Source organism: Symphalangus syndactylus, chromosome 20, assembly GCF_028878055.3.
Source record: "Symphalangus syndactylus isolate Jambi chromosome 20, NHGRI_mSymSyn1-v2.1_pri, whole genome shotgun sequence".
NCBI classification, from domain to species: domain Eukaryota; kingdom Metazoa; phylum Chordata; class Mammalia; order Primates; family Hylobatidae; genus Symphalangus; species Symphalangus syndactylus.
In genome coordinates this window covers 15,650,244-15,677,215 of record NC_072442.2, presented here as the reverse complement: position 1 = coordinate 15,677,215, position 26,972 = coordinate 15,650,244, and the positions used below count along the sequence as shown (strand labels likewise).

At 46.1% G+C, this 26,972-nt stretch overlaps 1 protein-coding gene, 1 long non-coding RNA gene and 1 other non-coding gene across 22 annotated transcripts in view; 2 read left to right on the top strand and 1 right to left on the bottom strand.

Moving 5' to 3' along the window:
* The window catches only part of TEX14 (testis expressed 14, intercellular bridge forming factor), a 103,354-nt gene that overhangs the window by 333 nt on the left and 76,049 nt on the right, over positions 1-26,972 (top strand). For 15 of the 19 annotated variants that reach the window (XM_063628487.1, XM_063628484.1, XM_063628481.1 and 12 more), the window contains exons 2-3: positions 7,082-7,218; positions 25,430-25,544. In XM_063628487.1, coding sequence (XP_063484557.1) covers positions 7,083-7,218; positions 25,430-25,544 — 251 coding nt within the window. In that variant the 5' untranslated portion in view covers position 7,082. Of the gene's footprint in view, positions 1-7,081; positions 7,219-23,851; positions 24,127-24,391; positions 24,875-25,429; positions 25,545-26,972 lie in introns of those variants that run through there. The other 4 variants (XM_063628486.1, XM_063628471.1, XM_063628482.1 and 1 more) reach the window with 4 other exon arrangements.
* On the bottom strand, positions 6,164-23,852 carry LOC129470615 (uncharacterized). 2 transcript variants are annotated; one of them, XR_008653267.2, is made up of 3 exons: positions 22,972-23,138; positions 7,473-7,621; positions 6,164-6,331 (listed from the first exon to the last, which is right to left on the bottom strand). It is a non-coding gene; the product is annotated as an uncharacterized lncRNA (long non-coding RNA). The 2 variants fall into 2 exon arrangements; XR_008653266.2 differs by lacking the exon at positions 22,972-23,138 and adding an exon at positions 23,740-23,852 and having other exon boundaries at positions 6,166-6,331.
* LOC129470778 (small nucleolar RNA U3) lies at positions 24,129-24,347 on the top strand. Its single transcript, XR_008653313.2, has one exon. It is a non-coding gene; the product is annotated as a small nucleolar RNA U3 (small nucleolar RNA).

Genomic DNA, 26,972 nt, shown 5'->3' with positions numbered 1-26,972 from the left:
TACGCACCTGTGCTAGCTATTCGGTAGATTGAGGTGGGAAAGTCATTTGATCCCAGATGGAGACTTTAGTGAGCCAATATTGTACCACTGCACTCCTGTCTGAGCGATAGAAACCCTATCTCAATGAAAAAAAAAATAAAAAAAAATTCTTGGGTTTTCAGGTGGGAAGTTAAGTACCTCATCCTTTGTAGTTCAGTTTTCCTGTGCAGATAAATTTACCAGTTTGCTACGTTAGCCTTTTGTTGTGGTGGGATGAATTGCTGAGGGTGGCTCAAGCCTGTAAAACCAGCACTTTGGGAGGCCGAGGCGGGTGGATCACTTGAAGTCAGGAGTTTGAGACCAGCCTGGCCAACGTGATGAAAATGCAAAAATGCAAAAAATTAGCCAGGCATGGTGGCGCACATCTGTAATCCCAGCTACTTTGGAGGCTGAAGCAGGAGAATCGCTTGAACCCAGGAGGCAGAGGTTGCAGTGAGCCGAAATCACACCACTGCACTCCAGCCCGGGTGACAGAGTGAGACTGTCTCAAAAAAAAAAAAAAAAGCCGGTGCACAGGTGGTACACACTGGTACAGGTGGTGCATGCCTGTAATCCCAGCTACTTGGGAGGCTGAGGCATGAGAAGTGTTACCACCCAAGGGGTTCACCTTGCCTGCTGCCTAGACAGAGCCAATTCATCAAGACAGGGGAACTGCAATAGAGAAAGAGTAATTCACGCAGAGCCAGCTGTGCGGGAGACCGGAGTTTTATTATTACTCAAATCAGTCTCGTGGAGCATTCGAGGAACAGAGTTTTTAAGGATAACTTGGTGAGTGAAGGGAAGCCAATGAGCCAGGAGTGCTAATTGGTCAGGGAAGAAATCATAGGGAAGAATCATAAGAAATCAAAGCTGTCTTCTTGTGCTGAGTCAGTTCCTAGGTGGGGACCACAAGATCAGATGAGCCAGTTTATTGATCTGGGTGGTGCCAGCTGATCCATCAAGTGCAAGGTCTGCAAAATATATCAAGCACTAATCTTAGGAGGAGTTTAGGAAGGGTCAGAATCTTGTAGCATCCAGCTGCATGACTCCTAAACCATAACTTCTAATCTTGTGGCTAATGTTAGTCCTACGAAGGCAATCTAGTCCCCAGAGAAGAAGGAGGTCTGCTTTGGGAAAAGGCTGTTACCATCTTTGTTTAAACTATAAACTAAGTTTCTCTCAAAGTTAGTTCAGCCTACACCCAGGAATGAACAAGGACAGCCTGGAAGCTGGAAGCAAGATGGAGTCAGTTAAGTTAGATCTCTTTCACTGTCTCAGTCATAATTTTGCAAAGGCTGTTTCAATTGCTTGAACCCGGGAGGCAGAGGCTGCAGTGAGCCGAGATTGCACAACTGCACTCTAACTTGGGTGACAGAGCAAGACTGTGTCTTAGAAAAAAAAAAAAAGCATTTCCCATATTGTCCAGACAAAATTATAATATACACATGACAAAGACACAAACACCAGCTATTCCCCTCAGTATCTGAGTTTTAACCTGGCAAAAGAGACAAGAGGTTCCCTCTGAGTGAGGCCTGCTGAGCTTCTGCTAGTGATTCCTTCAGGATTCCACCCCCAACACACAGATAAGACAAGAACAGGCACAAGCCCTCACAAATCAGAATTCTAAAACCAGATTTGGGCCCAGCACGGTGGCTCATGCCTGTAATTCTAGCACTTTGGGAGGCTGAGGTAGGAGGATCACTTGAGCCCACGAGTTCGAGATCAGCCTGGGCAACATAGTGAGACCTCATCTCTATTTTTTAAAAATAATAATAAATTAATAAAAATAAAACCAGATTTGGCCAGCATAGTGGCTCACACCTATAATCCCAGAACTTTGGGAGCCTGAGGCAGGAGGATTGTTTGAGGCCAGGAGTTGAAGACCAGCCTGGGCAATGTAGCAAGATCCCACCTCTAAAAACATTAAAATAAATAAATAAAACCCAATTTTCTTTTTCTTTTTTTTTCCTCTTTTTTGAGATGGGAGTTTTGCTCAGTCACCCAGGCTGGAGTGCAATGGCATGATCTCGGCTCACTGCAACCTCCACCTCCCAGGTTCAAGTGATTCTTGTGCCTCAGCCTCTTGAGTAGCTGGGACTACAGGTGCTTGACACCATGCCTGGCCAATTTTTTTCTTTTTTCTTTTTTTGAGGCAGAGTCCCTCTGTTGCCTATGCTGGAGCGCAGTGGTGTGATCTTGGCTCACTGCAACCTCCGCCTCCCAGGTTCAAGCGATTCTCCTGCCTCAGCCTCCTGAATAGCTGGGATTACAGGTGCCCACCACCACGCCTGGCTAATTTTTGTAGTTTTAGTAGAGATGGGGTTTCACCATGTTGGTCAGGCTGGTCTCGAACTCCTGACCTCGTGATCCACCCCCCCCCCCACCCTCCCAAAGTGTTGGGATTACAGGCGTGAGCCACTACGCCCAGCCTTTTTGTTTTTGTTTTGTTTTGTTTTTTTGAGACAGAGTCTTGCTCTGTTGCCCAGGCTGGAGTGCAGTAGCATGATCTCGGCTCACTGCAACCTCCACCTTTGAGGTTCAAGCAATTGTCCTGTCTCAGCCTCCTGAGTAGCTGGGACTACAGGTGCCCGCCACCACACCCGGCTAATTTTTGTATTTTTAATACAGATGGGGATTTCACCATATCAGTCAAGCTGGTCTCGAACTCCTGACCTCAGGTAATCCACCTGCCTTGGCCTCCCAAAGTGTTGGGATTACAGGCGTAAGCCACTGTGCCCGGCTGCCTGGCTAATTTTCGTATTTTTTGTAGAGACAGCATTTCGCCGTGTTGCCCAGGCTGGTCTCAAACTCATGACCTCAGACGATCCACCTACCTCAGCCTCTCAAAGTGCTAGGCTTACAGGCGTGAGCCATCGCGCCCAACCAAAACCAGGTTTCTGAACTGAGACCCGAAGGGCCCAGGAGTACTTCCCCAAAACAGTGCCCTTTAATAGGACCCTCGAAGAGTTTACAGGGCCTCTGAGGAGGCCAACAGATCAGGAGAAGGGAAAGGGAATATGGATTATGCTTGGGAATAATCATCAGAGACGTCTTCCAGAATCAGAAACCATTTCTCTGCTGCAAGCCAGCTTATGCGCCAAAGGTCGACAATGCCCCTGCCTACAAGGGAGGTGCCAGACATGGCCCCTGGCTTAAAGGAGGGCTCGTCTCGGGGTGCCGAAATGTCAGGGTGTTCCAGGACAGAATGAGGTCCGGCTGCTTGTTCTCACAGTCCAATAATGAGATCCAGACTGGGAAAGAAGGGAGTTTATTGGCCAGGTGCGGTGGCTCACTTCTGTAATCCCAGCACTTTGGGAGGCCGAGGCAGGCGGATCACCTGAGGTCAGGAGTTTGAGACCAGCTTGGCCAACATTGTGAAACCCCATCTCTACTAAAAATACAAACATTAGTTGCTGGGTGCGGTGGCTTATGCCTGTAATCCCAGCACTTTGGGAGGCAGAGGCGGGTGCATCATGAGGTCAAGAGATCAAGACCATCCTGGCCAACATGGTGAGAACCCATCTGTACTAAAAATGCAAAAATTAGCTGGGCATTGTGATGCATGCCTGTAGGCCTAGCTACTTGGGAGGCTGAGGCAGGAGAATCGCTTGAACCCAGGAGGTGGAGGTTGTAGTGAGCTGAGATTGCACCCCTGCACTCCAGCCTGGCGACAGAGTGAGACTTCTCAAAAAAAAAAAAAAAAAAAAGAAAGAAAAAATTAGCTGGACGTGGTGGCAGGCGCCTGTAATCCCAGCTACTCAGGAAACTGAGGCAGGAGAATGGCTGCACTTCAGCCATTCTCACCACCGCACTTCAGCCTGGGCAACAAAGCAAGACTCTGTCTCAGGAAAAAAAAAAAAAAAAGAAGGGACTTTATTTCTGCAACTGGTTACAGGGAGAAGGTTGGAGTAACTCACCAGACCAACTAAAAAAGTTAAAAGTTTTGGCCAGGCGCGGTGGCTCACGCCTATAATCCCAGCACTTTGGGAGGCCAAGGTGGGCAGATCACCTGAGGTCAGAAGTTTGAGACCACCCTGGCCAACATGGTGAAACTCCAACTCTATTAAAAATACAAAAATTAGATGGTAATGATGGTGGGCACCTGTAATCCCAACTACTCAGGAACCTGAGGCAGGAGAATCGTTTGAACCCGGGAGGCGGAGATTGCAGTGAGCTGAGATCGTGCCACTGCACTGCAGCCTGGGCGACAAAGCAAGACTCTGTCTCAAAAAAAAAAAAAAAAAAAAAGTTCAAGTTTGTTTTTTTTTTTTTTCCCCCAAAGCTTATGTACATTCAAGGTCCATACCTATATGCGGGAGTGCACCTACAAGGTGGAATGTTTCATTCAATCTATATCTAATCTTTAACTAGGATCTAGGGTCTGGAAAGCTTTCTCTAGAGTCTTGGAAAGTTTCTTAATCTTAAGTGGTCCTTGGTACAAGGTGTATGTGTAAAAATGCTATTATTATTTGATAGACTTTAGGGCCTGAGAAAGGCCAGGTGGTGTCTTAATGGGTTTGTTTTCGCATTCCAGCCCCTGTAGTACTCAGGCACCAGTTTCTCCAATTCTTTTTATTTTATTTTTTTGAGATGGAGTCTCACTCTGTCGCCCAGGCTGGAGTGCAGTGGCGCAATCTCAGCTCACTGCAAGCTCCACCTCCTGGGTTCTCGCCATTCTCCCGCCTTAGTCTCCCGAGTAGCTGGGACTACAGGCACCCGCCACCATGCCTGGCTAATTTTTTGTATTTTTAGTAGAGACAGGGTTTCACCATTCACAGGATGGTAACAATCTCCTGACCTTGTGATCCGCTTGCCTCGGCCTCCCAGAGTGCTGGGATTATAGGCATGAGCCACCGTGCCCGGCCCAGTTTCTCCAATTATTTAATGTTTAACGCATGCATTCATCAAAATTATAGTAAAGGGTTAGTGGAACCAGACTATTCTGGCTGCTAATGGAAACCTGGACTGCCACAAAGGGGGCACTGAGCCATGGTTAAATGCCCACAAGAGGCATCTTTTCATAGGATCACTGCTAAATTATAATCCCACGTGGCAAGTCAGTATAGTGAGACACTGGGTTGCAGCAGAGAAAGAGGTTTAATCATAGGGCTGCAGAACAAGGAGATGGAAAGAAACCACAAATGTCTCCCAAACGCATCCTTTTATAAGGAACCCACTCCTGCCATAACGACCTACTTCCTTTATAATGACAATAGCACTAATCTATTCATGAGAGTGGTGCCCCCGTGACCTAAACACATCTTAAAGGTTCTACCTCCCAACACCTCCATATTGGGGATCAAGTTTTTAACATATGAATTTTGGGGGACACATTCAAACCATAGCAGTATGTACACCACAGACACTTTATTGTAAGAATGATAGTCAGGTGTGGCTGCCACATTTGGAAAGTTAAAATTTCTCTGCATGGTTCTTATGCACAGTAACAGCTAACAACTACAGTGAACTTGTTTGGTGCCAGGTACTATGCTAAGCACTGTACACAAATTAGCTCCTTTGAAACTCTCAGACCAGGCGCCGTGGCTCACCCCTGTAATCCTAGCACTTTGGGAGGCTGAGGCAGGCGGATCACAAGGGCAAGAGATCAAGACCATCCTGTCCAACACGGTGAAACCTCGTCTCTACTAAAAATACAAAAAATTAGCTGGGCATGGTGGTGTGCACCTGTAGTCCCAGCTACTTGGGAGGCTGAGGCAGGAGGATTGCTTGAACCCAGGAGGCAGAGGTTGCAGTGAGCGGAGATCGTGCCACCGCACTCCAGCCTGACGACAGAGTGAGACTCTGTCACATACACAGAAAAAGAAACTCTCAGCAACCCTCTGCTTATTATTATCCCCATGTTACAGATGAAGAAATTGAGGCCTATCAATGTTAAATAATTTCTCCAAGGTCACACAGGGAGGTGACAGTGCCAAGGCAGTTTCAGAGTCTGAACTGTGAACCCAAACCACTATGTTATACTATCTAGCTTTACATAATGACTGCATTTGTGTTATAACCTTTCAAAGTCAATACTCTCCAAGTTATCTTAATGACACAATAAACATGTGTATTTAGAATTTTACTTCCTAGAAGTCCTCACTTTTTCAGTCCTGGGAATTAGTGACAAATACTGTATTACTCTGTTCTTGTGCTGCTAATAAAGACATACCCGAGACTGGGTAATTTATAAAGGAAAGAGGTTTAATTGACTCATAGTTCTGCAGTGCTGGGGAGGCCTCAGGAAACTTACAATCATGGCAGATGGGAAGCAAACACGTCCTTCTTCACGTGATGGCAGGAAGGAGAAGTACTGAGCAAAAGAAAGAAAAGCCCCTTATGGCCGGGCGCGGTGGCTCACGCTTGTAATCCCAGCACTTTGGGAGGCCGAGGCGGGCGGATCACGAGGTCAGGAGATCGAGACCACAGTGAAACCCCATCTCTACTAAAAATACAAAAAGTTAGCCGGGCGTGGTGGTGGGCGCCTGTAGTCCCAGCTACTCGGAGAGGCTGAGGCAGGAGAATGGTGTGAACCCGGGAGGCAGAGCTTGCAGTGAGCCGAGATTGCGCCACTGCACTCCAGCCTGGGCGACAGAGCGAGACTCCGTCTCAAAAAAAAAAAAAAAAAGAAAAGCCCCTTATAAAACCATCAGATCTCATGAGAATTCACTTACTGGTCACAAGAACAGCATGAGGGTAACTGCCACCATGATTAAATTACCTCGCACTAGGTCCCTCCCATGACATTGTGGGGATTATGGGAACTACAATTCAAGGTGAGATTTGGGTGGGGACATAGAGCCAAACCATATCAAATACATTCAAATATATATATTTTTACTTGTCTCCTCACCATTCCTATATTCAACAGTATATTGAAGTTCTTTAATTTCAGCGATAACACTGAGGAAAAACACTAATCTCATAGAGTTTCAATAATTGTTCCCCTAATCTTCATTATTAATGAAGATGGCTGGACAGGTTTCTAAATGTGAAAGAATTAAGTTGTTTCCTTGCATTTCTGGTTCAGTTAAAATAAGCATATTGCTCTCTTTTGGAACAGGATGTCTCAGGCTGTTCCTCTTCCAGTCCCCTGTCCTGTTCAACTTGGTACCTTAAGAAATGACTCCCTGGAAGCTCAGCTTCATGAGTATGTCAAACAAGGGAACTATGTGAAAGTGAAGAAAATTCTTAAGAAAGGTAAGCACCATGTTGAGATGGCAGATGCACCTTGGTACGCATTTCTGAATAGCGTTCAGAGGAAAAGGAATGTCATAAAGCTATGAATGAGTCCTTGGGGAAATCCAGAAATTATATGTAGAAATTAGATGTTCTCTAGCAGTGCAGTCAAGAGAGGTGTTAAATCCTCATTTTGAGGATGTTTTGTGTTGGGGAACTACAAGCGCATCCAACTGCTACTGCTAGGCTCCTATGGTTTCTCTGAAGTCACCCACCTTTGATTCTGCCTGATTTCTTTCCTTCAAATTTACTCCATCCATTGAGTTCTCTGACACCTGTGGTTGACTAAGGAGGCCAGTGTTCACAGCTGTCCCCTTCCTTACTCCTTACTTCCACTTGGTGCCTTTTTTCCGGGGTTTTATTGCTGAAAGATACAGGCAGACGTGGCTCAATGGCTGAAGCAGTCTTCAAAAGAACCAACAAACATGCCATGTGAATTTGGTCTGAGAAAACAAACCAAAGAACCAACAAACAAAAACCCATATGCAAACAGAACCTTTTCTGGTGTTGGCTCCTGTTTTTTTTTTTGTTTGTTTTTGTTTTTGAGACGGAGTCTCACTCTGTTGCCAAATGCAGTGCAGTAGCATGATCACAGCTCACTGCAGCCTTGACCTCCACGGGCTCAGGTGATTCTTCTGCCTCAGCTTCCCAAATAACTGGGACTATAGGCATAAGCCACCATGCCTGGCTAATTTATGTGTTTTTTGTTTGTTTGTTTTTTGTAGAGATGCTTTCACCATGTTGCCCAGGCTGGTCTAGAACTTCTGGGCTCAAGTGATCTGCCCACTTCAGCCTCTCAAAGTGCTAGGATTACAGGAGTGAACCCAGACCTGCTATTTTCAATGTGAGCAGAGGTCCTTCTGGATCCCCCCTCTCTTTTCTTAGTATTGAAGGGGAGGCTTCTGAAACTTCTCTTTGCTGATTTGTGGAATAGTCAGGGTGACCTGGTTTTTCTCCACTTGCTTCAACAGCATTCCTGAAGACGTCCAGAAGGGTAACCCCAATTTTCCACCTATCCCACTGAACAGTTCCTCATAAAGTTCTCATGGCTGGCACAGTGGATCCCACCTATCTGTAAACCCAGCATTTTGGGAGGCTGAGGCAGGAGAATTGCTTGAGGCCAGGAGTTCAAGACCAGTCTGAGACCAGTCTTGTGAGACCGTCTCTACAAAAAATAAAAAAATAAAAATCACTAGTTGGTACTACACACATGGTAGTACATGCCTGTAGTCCACTACACCAGGAGGCTGAGGTGAGATCCCATCTCAACAACAGAAAAATAAGTTCTCAAACCTTTGCATGTACTACCCCTAGGGTCCATAGGTGAAGTAGCTCACAGTGAGCTCAATCATTTATGTGAAAGGTCCTGGGTTTTTTTTTTCCCTTTCAAAATTTTGCATTTTACTCCATAACATATCCACATATGTTTTAAAATAAAACGTTGTAAAACTCTGCTTCTCAGGCCAGGCGTGGTGACTCACACCTGTAATCCCAGCACTTTGGGAGGCCAAGGGGGATGGATCATCTGAGGTCAGGATTTGAGACCTGCCTGGCCAACATGGTGAAACCCCATCTCTACTAAAAATAATTAGCCGGGCGTGGTGGCGGGCGCCTGTAAACCCAGCTACTTGGGAGGCTGAGGCAGGAGAATCGCTTGAACTCAGGAGGCAGAGGTTGCAGTGAGCCTAGATCGCACCATTGCACTCCAGCCTGGGCAACAAGAGTGAGACTCTGTCTCAGAAAAACAAAAATAAAACTCTGGGCTGTGCACAGTGGCACACGCCTGTAATCCCAGCACTTTGGGATGCCGAGGGGGGTGGATCACCTGAGGTCAGGAGTTCGAGACAAGCCTGGCCAACATAGTGAAACCCCATCTCTACTAAAAATACAAAAATTAGCTGGGCGTGGTGGTGGGCACCTGTAGTCCCAGCTACTGGGGAGGCTGAGGCAGAAGAATCACTTGAACCTGGGAGGTGGAGGTTGCAGTGAGGTGAGATCGTGCCACTGCACTCCAGCCTGGGGGACAGAGTGAGACTACTCTGTCTAAAAAATAAATAAATAAAAAATAAATAAAACTCTGTTTCTCACAGTGAATGGTGTGGATAGACAGTCAGTAGAAGTCATAGCATACCTATGTTGAACATCAATTTTTTTAGTGAACATCAGAGTATTATGACATTATCTCCTAGACATCTCCTGAATATTCTGCATCTTCAGATGCTTGATATTCAGTTAGAGTAAGGGATGGGGTTAACAGGTGTACCTGGATGTAGAACAGGACTTCATCTGTGTGTGGGAATTCCATCTGAAGCCTCAGAGTGCAGAATAAGGGGCGATAAGTTCTCCCACAGTCTAATAGAGGGCTTCTTAGGAGATGCTTTAAATGATCCTTAGATTCTTTAAAAGGTATTCACAGGGCCAGGTGTGATGACTCATGCCTGTAATCCCAGCACTTTGGGAGGCTGAGGTGGGTGGATCACCTGAGGTCGGGAGTTTGAGACCAGCCTGGCCAACATGGTGAAACCCAGTCTCTACTAAAAATATAAAAATTACCTGGGTATGGTGGTGGGTGCCTGTAATCTCAGCTACTCGGGAGGCTGAGGCAGGAGAATCGCTTGAACCTGGGAGGCGGAGGTTGCAGTGAGCTGAGATTGCGCCATTGTACTCCTCCAGCCTGGGCAACAAGAGCAAAACTCCATCTCAAAGAAAAAAAAAAAGAGGCTGGGCGTGGTGGCTCACGCCTGTAATCCCAGCACTTTGGGAGGCTGAGGCGAGCGGATCACGAGGTCAGGAGATCGAGACCTCGGCTTGCAGTGAGCCGAGATTGTACCACTGCACTCCAGCCTGGGCAACAGAGCGAGACTCTGTCTCAAAAAAAAAAAAGAAAAAGAAAAAAAGATATTCACAGGATTAGAAGGCTGTGGCTTTCCCCGTCCTTGCCAGTCTCAAGACAAGAGGCCCTTCAGGCAAACCTCAGAGAGAATTGTAGTGCTTGCAGGCAGGAGAGATGAGACCTGAGTCCCAGCCTGCTATACAGTTGAAATATGTCAGCCTACCCAAGCTGCCACCAAAGTGACACGCCAAGAAGCTGCAGTGTTCCCTGGAGTTGAGGAGGCAAGAAGACTACTATCTGTCTCCTACTTGGAGCAGTCCTTGATGGGTGGGTGAGCATAGGAGGCTAACAGTAATTAGTCACACTTGCACCAGTTGGTGAGCATAGGAGGCTAGCAGTAATTAGTCACACTTGCACAAGTAGACTCCACAGTGGGTAACTGAGCCATCTAAGGGGATTCTACCTGTGAAGGAAGAAAGGATCTCAACAGAGAGGCTGCAGGTAGGGCTCTAGAGGGAGGGAGCTGAGTGGTGGTTAAGAATTCAGAAGAGAGCACTGGCCTGTGTGGGGTTCTGCAGAGTGTGGTGGAGGCACTTGAAGGACCCACTAGCACCTTCCACAAAAGGACAGGCTTTAGGATAAAGCCAGAAGCTACAGGGGGCATCAGCTGAGTATGAAGGCCATTGCCTCTTTTTGTCTCATTGGTTCTCCCCCTTGCCTCAGCTCTGGAATTGCCACAAACAGGGTTGAGATCAGAGGAAGAGTGGAGAAGCAAGGAGGAGAATTAACAGAGCATTCCTGCATCCTGCAGTGCGGAGGAGGGAAGAAATTGGAATTGGCCTGGGTACGGTGGCTCATGCGTGTAGTCCCAGCACTTTGGGAGGCCTAGGCAGGTGGATAACTTGAGCTCAGGAGTTTGAGAATAGCCTGGCCAACATGGTGAAACCCCGTCTCTACTAAAAATACAAAAATTAGCTGGACTTGGTGGCACATGCCTGTAGTCCCAGCTACTTGGGAGGCTGAGGCAGGAGAATTGCTTGAACTCAGGAGGTGGAGGATGCAGTGAGCCAGCCGAGATGGTGCCATCGCACTCCAGCCTGGGAAACAAGAGCAAAACTCTGTCTAAAAAAAAAAAAGAGTGTGCTTGAGGGGAAAGTTGTCTCCTGATTATATCCTACTCAGTTTAGCTCATTCAGAAAACCGATTGTTACAGATTATGACTGTGCCCTTTGGGACCATAATCCAACAGAAGAAACAGATATAAGTTGGGAGCTGAAGTGTACTGACAAGGGCAGGAAGTGAAGTGAGCACACAAGATTCATCTGAGCCTCCTTGTCTATGGGGTAATCAAGAGAAACTTCTCAGAAGAAGTGTTGTTTAGGCCAGGACCTCAAGGAAGAAGAGGAGTTGACCAAGCGGGGTGCCATGGCACACACCTGTAGTCCTAGCTACTTGCAGACTGAGGTGGGAGAATCACTTGACCCCAGGAGTCCAACCTGGGCAACATAGTGAGATTCCATCTCTGAAAAAAATGAAAACAAAAAGAAAAGGAGTTGATCAGGCAGGAGTTGTGCTCTGAGGATGGAGAGGAGCTAGAAAAGAAAAGGGTCTGGTTGACATGAGTTGAGGGGAAAACCAATGGGGTGGAGAGAGAGAGAGAGAGATGTGAGATGAAACTGACAAGGGAGGCCTGGGCTGGACCAGTCAGAGCCTTGTGGGCTATTGGAAGGATTTTGGTTCGATTTAAGAATTCCCATTTTATATTGTTTTGTGTTTTACCCTCTGTTTTTTGTTTCTTCTCTTTCCTGCCTTCTTTTGTGTTAATGAAATATGTTTTAGAATTCCATTTTAACTTATAATAGCGATTGGCTTTTAAGCTATACCTCTTTACATTGTTTTTTCAGTGGTTGCTTTAGTTATTTCAGTACAGTTGACACTACTTCTCTGTGGGTTCCACATTTGTGGATTCAACCAACCAAGCATCAAAAATATTAGGAAAAAGGAAACAATTAAAAAATAACAGTACAATAAAAAATACAAACAAAAATGAAGACTAACAACTATTAACATAGCATTTACATTGTACTAGATATTATAAATAATCTAGAGATGATTTAAAACATACAGGAAGATTAGATAGGTAGGTAGATAGATAGATACATAGATAGATTATATGCAAATACTGTGTTATTATATATAAGGGACTTGAGCATCTTTGGATTTTACTGGTATGGGAGGGTCCTGAAACCAGTTCGCCATGGGTACCAAGGGATGACTGTCTGTATCTTTAACTTTTAACAGTTTACTTACAGTTAATAATGTGCCACTTCACATAAAAGATGCAACCCTATAGGTTCATTTCTCCCCTTCTCTTATCCTTTATATTATAGAAGCCATAGGCTGGGCAGGGTGGCTCATGCCTGTAATCTCAGCACTTTGGGAGGCCGAGGTGGGCGGATCACGAGGTCAGGAGATCGAGACCATCCCGGCTAACGCAGTGAAACCCCGTCTCTGCTAAAAATACAAAAAATTAGCCGAGTGCGGTGGCAGGCGCCTGTAGTCCCAGCTACTCGGGAGGCTGAGGCAGGAGAATGGCGTGAACCCGGGAGGTGGAGCTTGCAGTGAGCTGAGATTGCGCCATTGCACTCCAGCCTGGGCAACAGAGTGAGACTCTGTCTCAAAACAAAACAAAAAAAATTATAGAAGCCATACTATATCTATGAGTTATGAATCCTACAATATAATTTTATAATTTTGTTATAAAGACTAACATAGGCTGGGCACGGTGGCTCACGCCTGTAATCCCAGCAGTTTGGGAGGCCAAGGCGGGTGGAGCATTTGAGGTCAGGAGTTGGAGACCATCTTGGCCAACATGGTGAAATCTCGTCTCTACTAAAAATGCAAAAAAATTAGCTGGATATGGTGGTGCGGGCCTGTAGTCCCAGCTACTCTGGAGGCTGAGGCAAGAGAATCACTTGAACCTGGGAGGTGGAGGTTGCAGTGAGCTGAGATCACGCCACTGCACTGCAGCCTGGGTGACAGAGCAAGACTCCATCTCAAAAGAAAAAAAAAAGTTAAAAAAAGAATACAACTCAAGAACAGCCAAGGCTAGGCACAGTGGCGCCTACGCCTGTAATCCTAGCACTTTGGGAGCCCGAGGCAGGTGGATCACCTGAGGTCAGGAGTTCGAGACCAGCCTGGCCAACATGGTGAAACCCCATCTCTACTAAAAATTCAAACATTAGCCAGGCGTGGTGGCGGGCGCCTATAGTCCCATAATCCCAGCTACTTGGGAGGCTGAGGCAGGAGAATCACTTGAACCCGGCGGGGCGGAGGTTGCAGTGAGCCGAGATCTTGCCACTCTAGCCTGGGCAAAAGAGCGAAACTCCGTCAGAAAAAAAAAAAAAAGGCCAGGCACAGTGGCTCACACCTATAATCCTAGCACTTCGAGAGGCCGAGGTGGGTGGATCACCTGAGGTCAGAAGTTCAAGACCAGCTTGACAGCTTGACCAACATGGTGAAACCCCTTCTCTACAAAAATACAAAAACTAGCTAGGTGTGGTGGCATGCACCTGTAATCCCAGCTACTTGGGAGGCCGAGGTGGAAAAAGTGCTTGAACCTAGAAGACTGATTTTGCAGCGAGCCGAGATTGTGCCATTGCACTCCAGCCTGGGCAACAGAGCGAGATTCCGTCTCAAAAAAACAAAAACAAAAACAGCCAAAAGTAAGAGATACCCAGGGTTTTGTGTAGGGGGAGGGGCTTCCATTCCTTCTGGTGGCATTCCACCCTCCCAGTTCTTCAGTGTGTTCACCATACTGTCTTACATACAAGCCAGCTTTATTGAAGGAAGAGTAGAATAAGAAGGAAGGGAAAACCAGGTTATTCCCAACAGTAGCAGGGCTTGAGGGAAGGAACAATACATTCACGAATTCATTATTCATTCAGTTAGTCAGCATTTACTGGGCATCTGCTGTGCCAGGCAATGTGCTGGAGATACGGAGATAAATAAGACATATTTCTACTTTTAAAGAGCTCACAGTTTAGTAAGGGGAAGTAAATGTATTTGGAACAGAGTGAGCTATGTAGAGGCCCATACAAGGATGATTAGGGACACAAAACTCATAGTGGTCAGTGTTATTTGTGGAGGTCAAGGAAGGCTTCAAGTAGAGGTGACGTGAGCTAAGTTAGAATGTCCTGGAGTGATGGTCACACCCATGTGAAGTTGGAGAAACTGCTCAGAGGAGGCCAAGGGATGGATGGTGAGAGGTTTCCAGAAAGATTGGAGGAATGGAGAATGGAAGACAGATATAGAAGGGCCCAGACCAGAGATAGGACCCTTGGATGAAAGTGACTGGAAAGTACTTTATAAATTCAAAATATACTAGGTGGGAGGCTGAGGCAGGAGAATCACTTGAACCTGGGAGGCAGAAGTTGCAGTGAGCCCAGATTGTGCCATTACATTCCAGCCTGGGCAACAACAGCAAAACTCCATCCAAAATATATATATATATATATATGGAATTGCTCTGAACCCAAAAGATATGTCCCAGACCTGGCCAGATTGCCCCAGCGCTGTCCCTTTTTCTGAAAAAATTAAGTACGGAGCATTTGGCTGTCTCTAAAGAGAGCTGTCTGAGGAGATTCTATTAGGAGAGGCGGTTGAATAAGAAGACTGACTGCTAAGCATCTTTACAACCTGATGGTCATATTTGTGATGCTGCTATAATGCAATTAAAAGTGTGGTTGATTAGAACACTGTACCATGCGAATGTCCATGTGACCCTGTGCTTCCTGGCAGGAAATTTACAGCAGGAAGTTAAGTGACTAAAACAATTGCACATCATCATATCTGAGATGTGTTAATTGAGGTGAAATTGGGGGCTAACTTTTCCTAGAAGTAAATGGGTAGGCTTCCTCAGGGATTTAGAAGCCAGGAAGATGAGTCATTCAGACTGAATTTTGAGAGATGATGTATTTAATACTTCATTAGAGAAATGAATTGATTGGAGACTAGACTTCTGAAGAAGACCCCTTCGGCTTACCAGAAAGAACAGGGACTTGATTTAGTGCCAGACAGGCTTAGGTTCCAACTGTGGTTCCTTCAGCAGTGTGACAGATGCTATACCCAGCATCTATGAAAGGAGAAATAATCAACTATTCTCCTTCAGCTGTTTAAAGGATTAAATGAGATAATGGATTAAAACATCTATCGCTTGGCTGGGCGCAGTGGCTCACGCCTGTAATCCCAGCACTTTGGGAGGCCGAGGCAGGCAGATCACAAGGTCAGGATTTAGAGACCAGGCTGGCCAACATGGAGAAACCCTGTCTCTACTAAAAATACAAAAATTAACTGGGTGTGGTGGTGCATACCTATAATCCCAGCTGTTCAGGAGGCCGAGGCAGGAAAATCACTTGAATCTGGGAGTGGGAGGTTGCAGTCAGCAGAGATCAAGCTGCTGCACTCCAGCCTGGACAGAATGAGACTCCATCTCAAAAAAAAAAAAAATAATAATAATAATAAATAAAAGAGAAAGAAAAGAATGGCTACTCCATAGGCACAGCAGCCTGGTTGGCTACTTTGTTTTGTTTTGTTTTGTTTTGAGATAAGAGTTTCACTCTTGTTACCCAGACTGGAGTGCAATGGCCAATCTCGGGTCACTGCAACCTCCTCCTCCCAGGTTCAAGCGATTCTCCTGCCTCAGCCTCCCAAGTAGGTGGGATTACAGGCATGTGCCACCACGCCCAGCTAATTTTGTATTTTTAGTAGAGATGGGGTTTCTCCATATTGGTCAGGCTGGTCTCGAACTCCCCACCTCAGGTGATCTTCCCACCTCGGCCTCCCAAAGTGCTAGGATTATAGGCGTGAGCCACCGCTCCCAGCCACCTGACTGGCTGGCTACTTTTTAATCATTCAAGTCTTGGCTTAAATAACCTTTGAGTGGTTAGGGAAACCCTCTCCTTCCCTAACCTCTCAAATCTAAAGTAACCACTGATGGGCAGGGTATGGTGGCTCATGCCTGTAATCCCAGCACTTTGGGAGGCTGAGGCTGGTGGATCAGTTGAGCTGAGAAGGTTGAGACAAGCCTGGGCAATGCGGTAAAACCTTGTCTCTACAAAAAATAAAAAAATTATCCGGACTTGGTGGCTCACACCTGTAGCCCCAGCTACTCGAGAGGCTGAGGTGGGAGGATGGCTTGAGCCCGGGAGGTAGAGGTTGCATTGAGCTGAGATTGCACCACTGTACTGCAGCCTGGGTGTCAGAGCAAGACCGTCTCAATAAATAAATAAATAAATAAATAGCCACCAAGTCTCTCTGTTTCAACAATGTTATAATTCTCTACATGCCTCATTATTTATCATTCTCTTGTGCACTTGTTTCTCTCTGTCTCACACACACACACACACACACACACACTAGAAGGTAAGCTCTGCGTGTGAGTAGGAGCTTTTACTTACTTTATTCTGTCGCTATATGCCCAATTCCTAGAAATAGTGCTTAGCATGTAGTAAAACTGGATAGTGGTTAAGATAATAAGCTCTGGCACCTGACATACCAGCTCTGTTTCAAAACTGTGTGACCTTAAGCAAGTTACCTAATCTTGCTGTGTGTCAGTTTATCCATCTATAAAGCTGGGATGATTACTAATAGTACTTATCTCATATGACGCCGGGAACACGTCAAGACCTCAGTAAATAGTAGCTAATACCATTTTTTTTTTTTTTTTTTTTTGGAGACAGTCTTGCTGTGTCACCCAGGCTGGAGTGCAGTGGCTCAGTCTGGGCTCACTGCAACCTCAGTCTCCTGGGTTCAAGTGTTTCTCATGCCTCAGCCTCCCTAGTAGCTGGGACTACAGGCAAGTGCCATCACACCTGGCTAATTTTTGTATTTTTAGTAGAGACAGGGTTTCACCATGTTGGCCAGGCTGGTCTCAAACTCCCGACCTCAGGTGATCCACCCGCCTTGGCCTACCAAAGTGCTGGGATTACAGGAGTGAGCCACCATGATCGGCCAGTAGTTATTACCATTATATATACCAGCATTCAAATATTTGTTCAGAGAAGAAATGACGTCAAATTCACCAAACATCTTTATCTTAAAAATTTAAGAAGTGTGAACTGGTGGTGCAAACATTTGGCATAAGAACCAGAGTTCTTTTTCTTAAACGCTGGGTCTCAGTCACCCTGTTCCCTTTCCTGCCACAGTCATGGTGACCTGACCCTAGCGTTTGAAAGTCAAACCCTTAGGATAGTTGTGAGCAACTGCTGAGATTAACCAATTACCGGATCCAGCCTGATTCTAGCAGAGGCAAAGGCCCGCCCTTTCCTTAAACTGTTTGGGACCAGGCACCTTTTTTTTTTTTTTTTTTTTTGTTGAGACGGAATCTCGCTGTCGCCCAGGTTGGAGTGTAGTGGCGCAATCTCGGCTCACTGCAGGCTCCGCCTCCTGGGTTCACACCATTCTCCTGCCTCAGCCTCCCGAGTAGCTGGGACTACAGGCACCCGCCACCTCGCCCGGCTAATTTTTTGTATTTTTAGTAGAGACGGGGTTTCACCGTGTTAGCCAGGATGGTCTCGATCTCCTGACCTCGTGATCCGCCCGCCTTGGCCTCCCAAAGTGCTGGGATTACAGGCGTGAGCCACCGCGCCTGGCCAAAATACCTTGTAATATATCTTTACAGGCCAGGCGCAGTGGCTCACACCTGTAATCCCAGCACTTCTGGGAGGCTGAGGTGGGTGGATCATGAGATCAGGAGTTCGAGATCAGCCTGACCAACATAGTGAAACCCCATCTCTACTAAAAATACAAAAATTAGCCGGGTGTGGTGGCAGGCACCTGTAATCCCAGCCACTCAGGAGGCTGAGGCAGGAGAATTGCTTGAACCTGGGAGGCAGAGGTTGCAGTGAGCCGAGATCGCACCACTGCACTCCAGCCTGGGTGACAGAGCGAGACTCCATCTCAAAAGGAAAAAAAAAAAAAAAAAGCAGTAGGTTGTAAACCTATACTTCTTATGATTGACTATACATCGGGTGTTCCCACAACCCACTCCCCAGTTTCGATTAATTTGCTAGAGTGGCTCATAGAACTCAGGGAAACACTTAGGTTTACCCATTTATTGTAAAGATATCACAAAAGATACAGATGAGCAACTGAATGGAAGAGATGTCTAGGGCAAGGCATGTTGGAAAAAGTTTGGTGATTCCATGCCTTCCCTGGCCCACCCTCCAGGAAGCTCTCCATGTTCAGCTATTCAGAAGCTTCCCAACTCAGTCCTTTTGGGTTTTTATGGAAACTTCATTACATAGGTATGGTAGATTAAATCACTAGCCATTGGTGATCAATTTAACCTTCAGCCCCTCTCTCCTCCCCAAAGGTTGGAGGTCAGGGCTAAGAGTCCCAACCCTGTCATCATGCTTTGGTCTTTCCAGTGACCAGTGGTCATCCTGATGCTATTTGGGTGGCCCCAGCCACTAGCTACAGTCAGCATCAGCATACAAAAGATACTCATCATTCCAGAGGTTCAAAGAGTTTTAGAAGCTCTATGTCAGGAAGCAGGCATGAAGACCAAATATATATTTCTTGATTTCTTGTTTTTTTTTTTTTTTTTTTTGAGATAAGAGTCTCGCTCTGTCACCCAGGCTGGAGTGCAATGGCATGCTCACTGCAACCTCTGCCTCCTGGGCTTCAAGCAATTCTCATGGCTCAGCCTCCCAAGTAGCTGGGATTACAGGCGCCCACCACCATGCCCAACTAATTTTTGTATTTTTAGTAGAGACGGGGGTTTCACCATGTTCGCCAGACTGGTCTCGAACTCCTGACCTCAAGTGATCCACCTGCTTCTGCCTCCCAAAGTGCTGGGATTACAGGCGTGAGCCACCATGCCCAGCCCCAAATAAATCTTTTTTTTTTTTTTTTTTTTTTTTTTTTTTTTTTGAGACAGAGTCTAACTCTGTCGCCCAGGCTGGAGTGTAGTGGCACGATCTCAGCTCACTGCAACCTCTGCCTCCCGAGTTCAAGAAATTCTCCTGCCTCAGCCTCCCAAGTAGCTAGGACTACAGGCACATGCCACCATGCCCCGCTAATTTGTGTAATTTTAGTAGAGACAGGGTTTCACCATATTGGTCAGGCTGGTCTCAAACTCCTGACCTCGGGTGATCCACCCTCCTTGGCCTCCCAAAGTGCTGGGATGACAGGCATGAGCCACCACACCCGGCCCCAAATACATATTTCACAATATCACAGAGACAGTGGTATAGTGCATGGACTTTAGAACCAGACTGGTTTGTGACCTCTGGCAAATTGATCTCTCTCCATTTCTCCATCTACAAAACAGTGATAATAATAGTTTCTTCTTGTACAGTTGTGAGGATTAAGTGAATTAAAAGAATGGTGCCTGGCACACATTATTGTTAATATGAGATATTACCTCCTAGAAGGCCCACAGGTTAGGTGACTGACCCATCTGGAGGGCCTGGGCTAATGAGGGTGGTATTAGGATGTCGACATTTGAATTCAGGTCTTTTAACCTTTTTGGTCAGTCTTTGTGCCATGTCATAGCTGCCTCTGGTCACTTCTTGTGGGACTGTTTTTAGTACCTTTATAGCAGCCACAACATGGGTACAATCCTGGCTTAAATAATTATTTGTTGAATGAATAAGTGTTATTTTTTATTAGGAAGTCTCCAAAGGGCATATTTGCTTAAGTTGTAGGGACAGAGGTTTTCACCTATTTTTCTCTTCTGCCACCTGTATCCCCTCAAGATTTGTTGCTCTGTGCCTTCCCCTAAGTGTTTTCTGATCCTTAGAGAAGCCCTTGGGGCGCGGTGGCTCACGCCTGTAATCCTAACACTTTGAGAGGCTGAGGTGGGTGGATCACCTGAGGTTGGGAGTTCAAGACCAGCCTGGCCAACATGGTGAAACCTGTCTCTACTAAAAATACAAAAATTAGCCAGGCGTAGTGGCAGCCGCCTGTGATCCCAGCTACTGGGGAGGCTGAGGCAGGAGAATCGCTTCAACCCGCTGGAGGTTATGGTGAGGCTGGAGGTTGTGGTGAGCCAAGATCGCACCACTGCACTCCAGCCTGGGTGACAGAGACTTTGTCTCAAAAACAAAAACAAAACAAAACAAAAAACAAAAAGAAGCCCTTGGGGGCTGGGCGCGGTGGCTCACGCCTGTAATCCCAGCACTTCCGGAGGCCGAGGCAGGTGGATCACTTGAGGTCAGGAGTTTCAGACCAGCCTGGCCAACATGGTGAAACCCCATATCTACTAAAAATACAAAAATTAGCTGGGCATGGTGATGCATGCCTGTAATCGCAGCTACTCAGGAGGCTGAAGCAGGAGAATCACTTGAACCTCGGAGGCAGAGGATGCAGTGGGCCAAGATCATGCTACTGTACTCCAGCATGGGCTACAGGGTGAGACTCTGTCTCAAAAAAAAAAAAAAAAAAAAAAAAAAAGAGAGAAGCCCTTGGAGGCCTTGGTTGATTTAATTTTTTGCCTCCTGAGCCCTGGGAGGGGCTTCCCTTGACTGTAATTTCTTCTTGTCAATAACTATAAATAGTTTGAGATTTGATAAATTAGACTGCTACATGTATATGGATGAGATTCTTAGGGTCATAGACGAATGATGGTTTATTACTCATAGCAATAGCAGCAGCCAGAATATCAGCATTTTTTCCTTTTAACTTTTTTTTTGAGACAGAGCTTTGCTTTGTCAACCCAGGCTGGAGTGCAATGTTGAGATCTCAGCTCACTGCAACTTCTACCTTCTGGGTTCCAGCAATTCTCCTCCCTCAGCCTCCTGAGTAGCTAGTATTACAGGCGCCCGCCACCATGGCTGGCTACTTTTTGTAGTTTTAGTAAAGGCGGAGTTTTACCATGTTGGCCAGGCTGGTCTCGAACTCCTGACCTCAGGTGATCTGCCTGCCTTGGCCTCCCAAAGTGCTGGGATTACAGGCATGAGCCACCACACCCGGCTGGAGACATTATTTTTATTATACTGGATGGTAAGCATGTATTCACTTTGCTATGAATGTACATACTATCTGCCTTCCAAACTTCATTATACAAATATCTTCAAAGAGGTGCCCTGAACAGGTCAGTGCCTTGCCCCCATGACACGTGTAACTCTGAGAGATCCATGCAGAATTGTCCTTTTACTGTTCTCTGCTGCTCTTCTCTACTCTTAGGCTGGCTTGTGTTGGGCAGATAAGTGAACAAGGCACTGAAGATAGGGGAGATACACTGGGCAGTTCCTACCTTCTAGTGTAGGAGAGACAGTCTGGTAGAGGACACAGACATACCACAAATATTTGTAACACAGCAAGTCCTGAGCAGTAAGACATGTGAACCCCTCTAGTACTGCTCTCACCATGAATACTGTTTCTTTTTCTTTCTTTTTTTTTTTTATTTGAGACAGGGTCTCACTCTGTTGCCCAAGTTGGAGTGCAGTGGCACAATCTCAGCTCACTGCAACCTCCACCTCTCGAGTTCAAGCAAACCTCCTGCCTCAGCCTCCTGAGTGGCTGGCATTACAGGCATGTGCCACCAAGCCCAGCTAATTTTTGTGTATTTTTGTATTTTTAGTAGAGACAGGATTTCACCATGTTGGCCAGGCTGGTCTTGAACTCTTGGCCTCAAGTGATCCACCCACCTCAGCTTCCCAAAGTGCTGGGATTACAGGCGTGAGCCCCCACACCCAGCCCAATTTCTTCTTACTAGATGTCTCAGGCTTTGATACTGTTGACTGATCCTTCTTTTTGAAACTTTTAACCTTCCTTGTCACTGTGACCCATTTCTTCCAGGTTTTCCTCTAATCTCTGCCTACTTTTTGGCTTTTTTCCTTATTTGCTTTTTTTTTTTTTTTTTTTTTTTTTCCGGAGACGGAGTCTTGCTCTGTCACCAGGCTGGAGTCTGGAGTGCAGTGGCGTGATCTCGGCTCACTGCATCATCTGCCTCCTGGGTTCAAGTGATTCTCCTGCCTCAGCCTCCTGAGTAGCTGGGACTACAGGCGCGTGTCACCATGCCCAGCTAATTTTTGTACTTTTTAGTAGAGACGAGGTTTCACCATGTTGGCCACGCAGGTCTTGGATCTCCTGACCTTGTGATTCACCTGCCTTGGCCTCTCAAAGTGCTGGGATTACAGGCGTGAGCCACTGCGCCCGACCCCCAGCTAATTTTTGTGTTTTTATAGTAGAGATGGGGTTTCCCCACATTGGCCAGGCTGGTCTCAAACTCCTGACCTCAAGTGATCTGCCCAGCCTCCCAAAGTGCTGGGATTACAGCCGTGAGCCACCATCCCCAGCCCTAGCTTGCCTCAAGATGGTAGTGGGCCTCAGGGTTCCAGCTTTAACCCTCTGCTGTTTGGGTAGTATGTTTGACTTATTTTCCCCCATGGCTTACAATTGGCCATTGTTAATGTTAATGTCCTTTATCTTCTGCAGTTCTGTTCACTGGACATCTTTACTTGGATTTATTCATTATTAGGTGCTTGGGATATTGTGGGTACACAAAGCCATTCATATAGTCTGAAACTTAAAGTCTCATGCAGGTGGCAGGCATTAATCAAATGATCATATAGAAGAGGTGCTTGATCTGCTAAAGGAGGTCAGGGAAATATTCCCTGAGACAATGACATTTGGACCAATGTCTGAATGATGAAGTTAAGCTGGGATTAGAGGTTGAGACGAGAATCCCTGTCAGGGAGAACAGCCTGTCCAAAGGCCCTGTGGCAGAAAGGAGCATGGCGACTATGAGGAACTGTAAGGCCAGAGTGTGGCTGGAGTGAGGGAGAATGAGACCTGAGAGATGGACTTGAGAGATGGGCTCGAGAGAGGGGCCAGACCATACAGGGCCTTTTAAGTGCTAGAAATACACTTACCTTTCCAAACCCAAAGAATGGGCTTAGAGGCACAAAGAACAGCGAAAGTGAGACTTTTAATAGGGGTCTTGCAAGACTAGGTGTCTGGTATAATTTATCTCCTAGCATCCAAGTCCCTCCCCCAGTTCCTCATTGGTCGAGTACTATGAGGTTACAATCTTTCCGGATGTCGCATAAGTTTCATTATCCCCCTTATAAGGTTATACCCTGTCCTCTTCCCTGCTTTAATTTTCAATTCCCAATAAAGAAACTTTCTTTCCTTTTATGGGCTGACCCCTCCTCTACATTCTGTTCGCTTATTGTGACCTTCTAGGTGCATGAACTGTGCGGTTACGTTTGCAGGCCGGCTGCCAGTACTTAGATTTATTATGCCTTGAAAATGGACCATTTAAAGTATTTTCTCACATAAGTATGTAGAGAAGTTTTGTCTGTACCTTAACAAATGGGAAGCTACTGAAGCTTAAACCAGGGGAATATGTTGTCCTGCTTGTTTAAACACAGTAATGGCCGGGTGTGATGGCTCACGCCTGTAATCCCAGCATTTTGGAAGGCTGAGGTGGGAGGATCGCTTCAGCCCAGGAGTTCAAGGCCACCCTGGGCAACAGTGCGAAAACCAGAAAAAAATAAACACAGCAATGCCATGTAGCATAACAACTCCCTGGTTTTTGGGGAAGAAATCCAAAATATTTATGTGTGTGGAATTTTGATCACAGTATAAATATAATAGGGCGCGCTATGCAAACATCACTGTCTTTGGCTTTGAATTACCGCTTTCCCTTCACTCTTTGGTTATTCTCGAAGGGCCTCCTTGCTTCCGATCAGCGGTCCAAACCAGGCAGTTTCCCTGACGGTTTCTGGCGCTCCGGCGCGCTTTATAGTCGTCAGCGTTACGCGTGGAGGAAAATGGGGCGGGGTCAGAAAGGAGCTCCGAGTGATTGCATGTTTTGCTACCATATGTTAATTACCGTGATTGCCTAAAGTATCTTCGAAATTTTAAGCTGATTTTAAATGCTTTTTCGAACTTTGGTAATGGAAAGACCGTTTTTGGAAAAACACATAGTAATATTTTCCAGAAGAAAATATGCTCACGAAATACTCACCATCAGCAAAATATGTGTGAGTTTCTTTCGCCTTTGGAAAGCACACATGGAAAAGGTAAGACTATACTTTCAGGGATCATTTTTATAGTTTGTTACTAGAGAAGTTTCTCTGAACGTGTAGAGCACCGGAAGCCACGAGGAAGAGATGTGGTGTTTTTTCCTGAGCGTGAAGTCGGTGTTTGGTGCTGTCTTGTTACAGCTGCCATTTGCCATTGATGATCGTTCTCTTTCTCTGTTTTTCAGAGAAAGAGAGGGAGAAAACGCGTTCTGAGTGGTTCCGGTTTTTTTATTTTCGTGGTGTTTAAAAGCAGCTGATTGGTTAGGGACCGTTTGTGCTTTCTGAGTCTGTTGTTACCGCCTGCGATGTGTGCTTTGTGAAATGTGTTGTGTATATGTAATTTTATAGCTTAAAATTACACAAGGTTTTTTCTGTGTGTTCAGAGACATGTAAGGTGCGTGTATGTGCATTTTCGTTTTTCAGCTGGGGTTTTTTTCCTGTGGGTTTGCAGTGCGTTGGTGCAATTTCGGCTCATTGCAGCCTTTGCCTTTTAAGCAGTCCTCATGCTTCAGTTTCTCATGTAGCTGGGATTAGAGGTTCGCAGCCAGGCCTTGCTAGTTTTTGTGTATTTAGTAGAGAGGAGATTACGTTGGCCAGGTTGGTTTCGAGCTCTTGGCCTCAAGTGATCTACCCGAGCTGGGATTACGGGCGTGAGCCACTGCGCCTCCTGGTTTAGGGGATTTCAATTTTCGTATTTCTTGGTGCTTTTTGGTCTTCTGGAGGACTAGTATTTTTTTCTTGATAGGTAAGGCATGTTTTCTTTTTTTATTTATTTTCATGGTCATGTTACTACTTTGGCCTTTTTTTTTTTTCGGTCCCTTTTAATCACAGACTCATTGTTTGATAGTACTGGAAATTGGTCTGTTTTGTGTATTTTGTTTTCCCTTGTCGAATTAGTCTTTACACTTTAGTAAGATCTTTTAGGTGAGGACTTGTATTCCAGTGAGCTCTTTTTGTGTTATAGCCTTCCTCCCAACACACACAGTATCTTTAGTCCCTCCCTCATCTTTTCCCATGATTGAGAACCATTTTAATCCATTTTATAATATGCCAGAGTGTGGTGAACTAAATGCTTCGATGCAACTTTCTGTAAATATTTTTAATGAATAAACACTGAGTTTGCCTTCCAGTGTATCTATGTGCGACTAATGAAGGCCTTCTTTTGTACTTTTTTTTTTAAAAAAGCTCACAGCAATATATGAAAGTACACTATAAAAATATTTAATTCCCCCACCCCCCACCCAGTTCCATCTCAGGAAATTTTCTGATATTTGCATTGATTCTGATATTTCCTTTGCAGGAATTTATGTTGATGCAGTTAACTCCTTGGGCCAAACAGCACTTTTTGTTGCGGCGTTATTGGGCCTTAGGAAATTCGTTGATGTTCTGGTGAATTATGGATCAGATCCAAATCAGTAAGTACAATAATATTGATGTCTAGAAAATAGGGGTTGTGCTGTTAAGATGAGTTGGGGTGTTTAGAAACTAATTTGAAAAACCATTGGCCGGGTGCGGTGGCTCACACCTGTAATCGCAGCACTTTGGGAGGCCAAGGCAGGTGGATCACGAGGTCAGGAGTTAGAGACTAGCCTGACCGACATGGTGAAACCCTGCCTCTACTAAAAATACAAAAAATTAGCCGGGCGTGGTGGCGCATGCCTGTAATCCCAGCTACTTGGGAGGCTGAGACAGGAGAATCATTTGAACCCAGGTGGTGGAGGTTGCAGTGAGCAGAGATCGCACCATTGCACCCCAGCCTGGGCAACAAGAGCAAGACTCAGTCTCAAAAGAAAAAAAAAAAAAGGGTGACTTTTGCCTGACTCTTATAGCTGTGGTTTAAAAGAATCAGAGTTTAGGCTGGGCATGGTGGCTCACGCCTGTAATCCCAGCACTTTGGGAGGCTGAGGTGGGAGGATCACCTGAGGTCAGGAGTTTGAGACCAGCCTGACCAACACGGAGAAACCCTGTCTCTACTAAAAATACAAAATTAGCTGGGCGTGGTGGCGCATGCCTGTAATCCCAGCTACTCGGGAGGCTGAGGCGGGAGAATCACTTGAACCTGGAAGGAGGAGGTTGTGGTGAGCTGAGATCTCATCATTGCACTCCAGCCTGGGCAAGAAGAGTGAAACTCCGTCAAAAACAACAACAACAACAACAACAAAAACACTAAACACTTAAAGAATCGGAGTTTAATAGTTGGTCTACATTTTATTTATTTATTTATTTATTTCAGACGGAGTCTCGCTCTGTCGCCCAGGCTGGAGTGCAGTGACGCGATCTCGGCTCACTGCAAGCTCCGCCTCCTGGGTTCACGCCATTCTCCTGCCTCAGCCTCCCGAGTAGCTGGGACTACAGGCGCCTGCCACAACGCTGGTCTAGTTTTTTGTATTTTTAGTAGAGACGGGGATGGTCTCAATCTCCTGACCTCGTGATCCGCCCGCCTCGGCCTCCCAAAGTGCTGGGATTACAGGCGTGAGCCACCGTGCCCGGCCAATAGTTGGTCTAAATTTTAATATGGAACAGTAACACAATGAATCAGTGACAGGTGAACATCTACTTTTTTTTTTTTTTTTTTTCCTGACACACGGTCTGGCTCTGTCACCAGGCTGGAGTGCAGTGGCAGGATCTTGGCTCACTGCAGCCTCTGCCACCTGGCTTCAAGCAATTCTTCTGCCTCAGCCTCCCAAGTAGCTGGGATTACAAGTGTGCGCCACCACGCCTGGCTAATTTTTTGTATTTTTAGTAGAGACAGGGTTTTGCCATGTTGGCCAGGCTGGTCTCGAACTCCTGGCCTCCATCCACCTTGGCCTCCCACAGTGCTGGGATTACAGGTGTGAGCCACT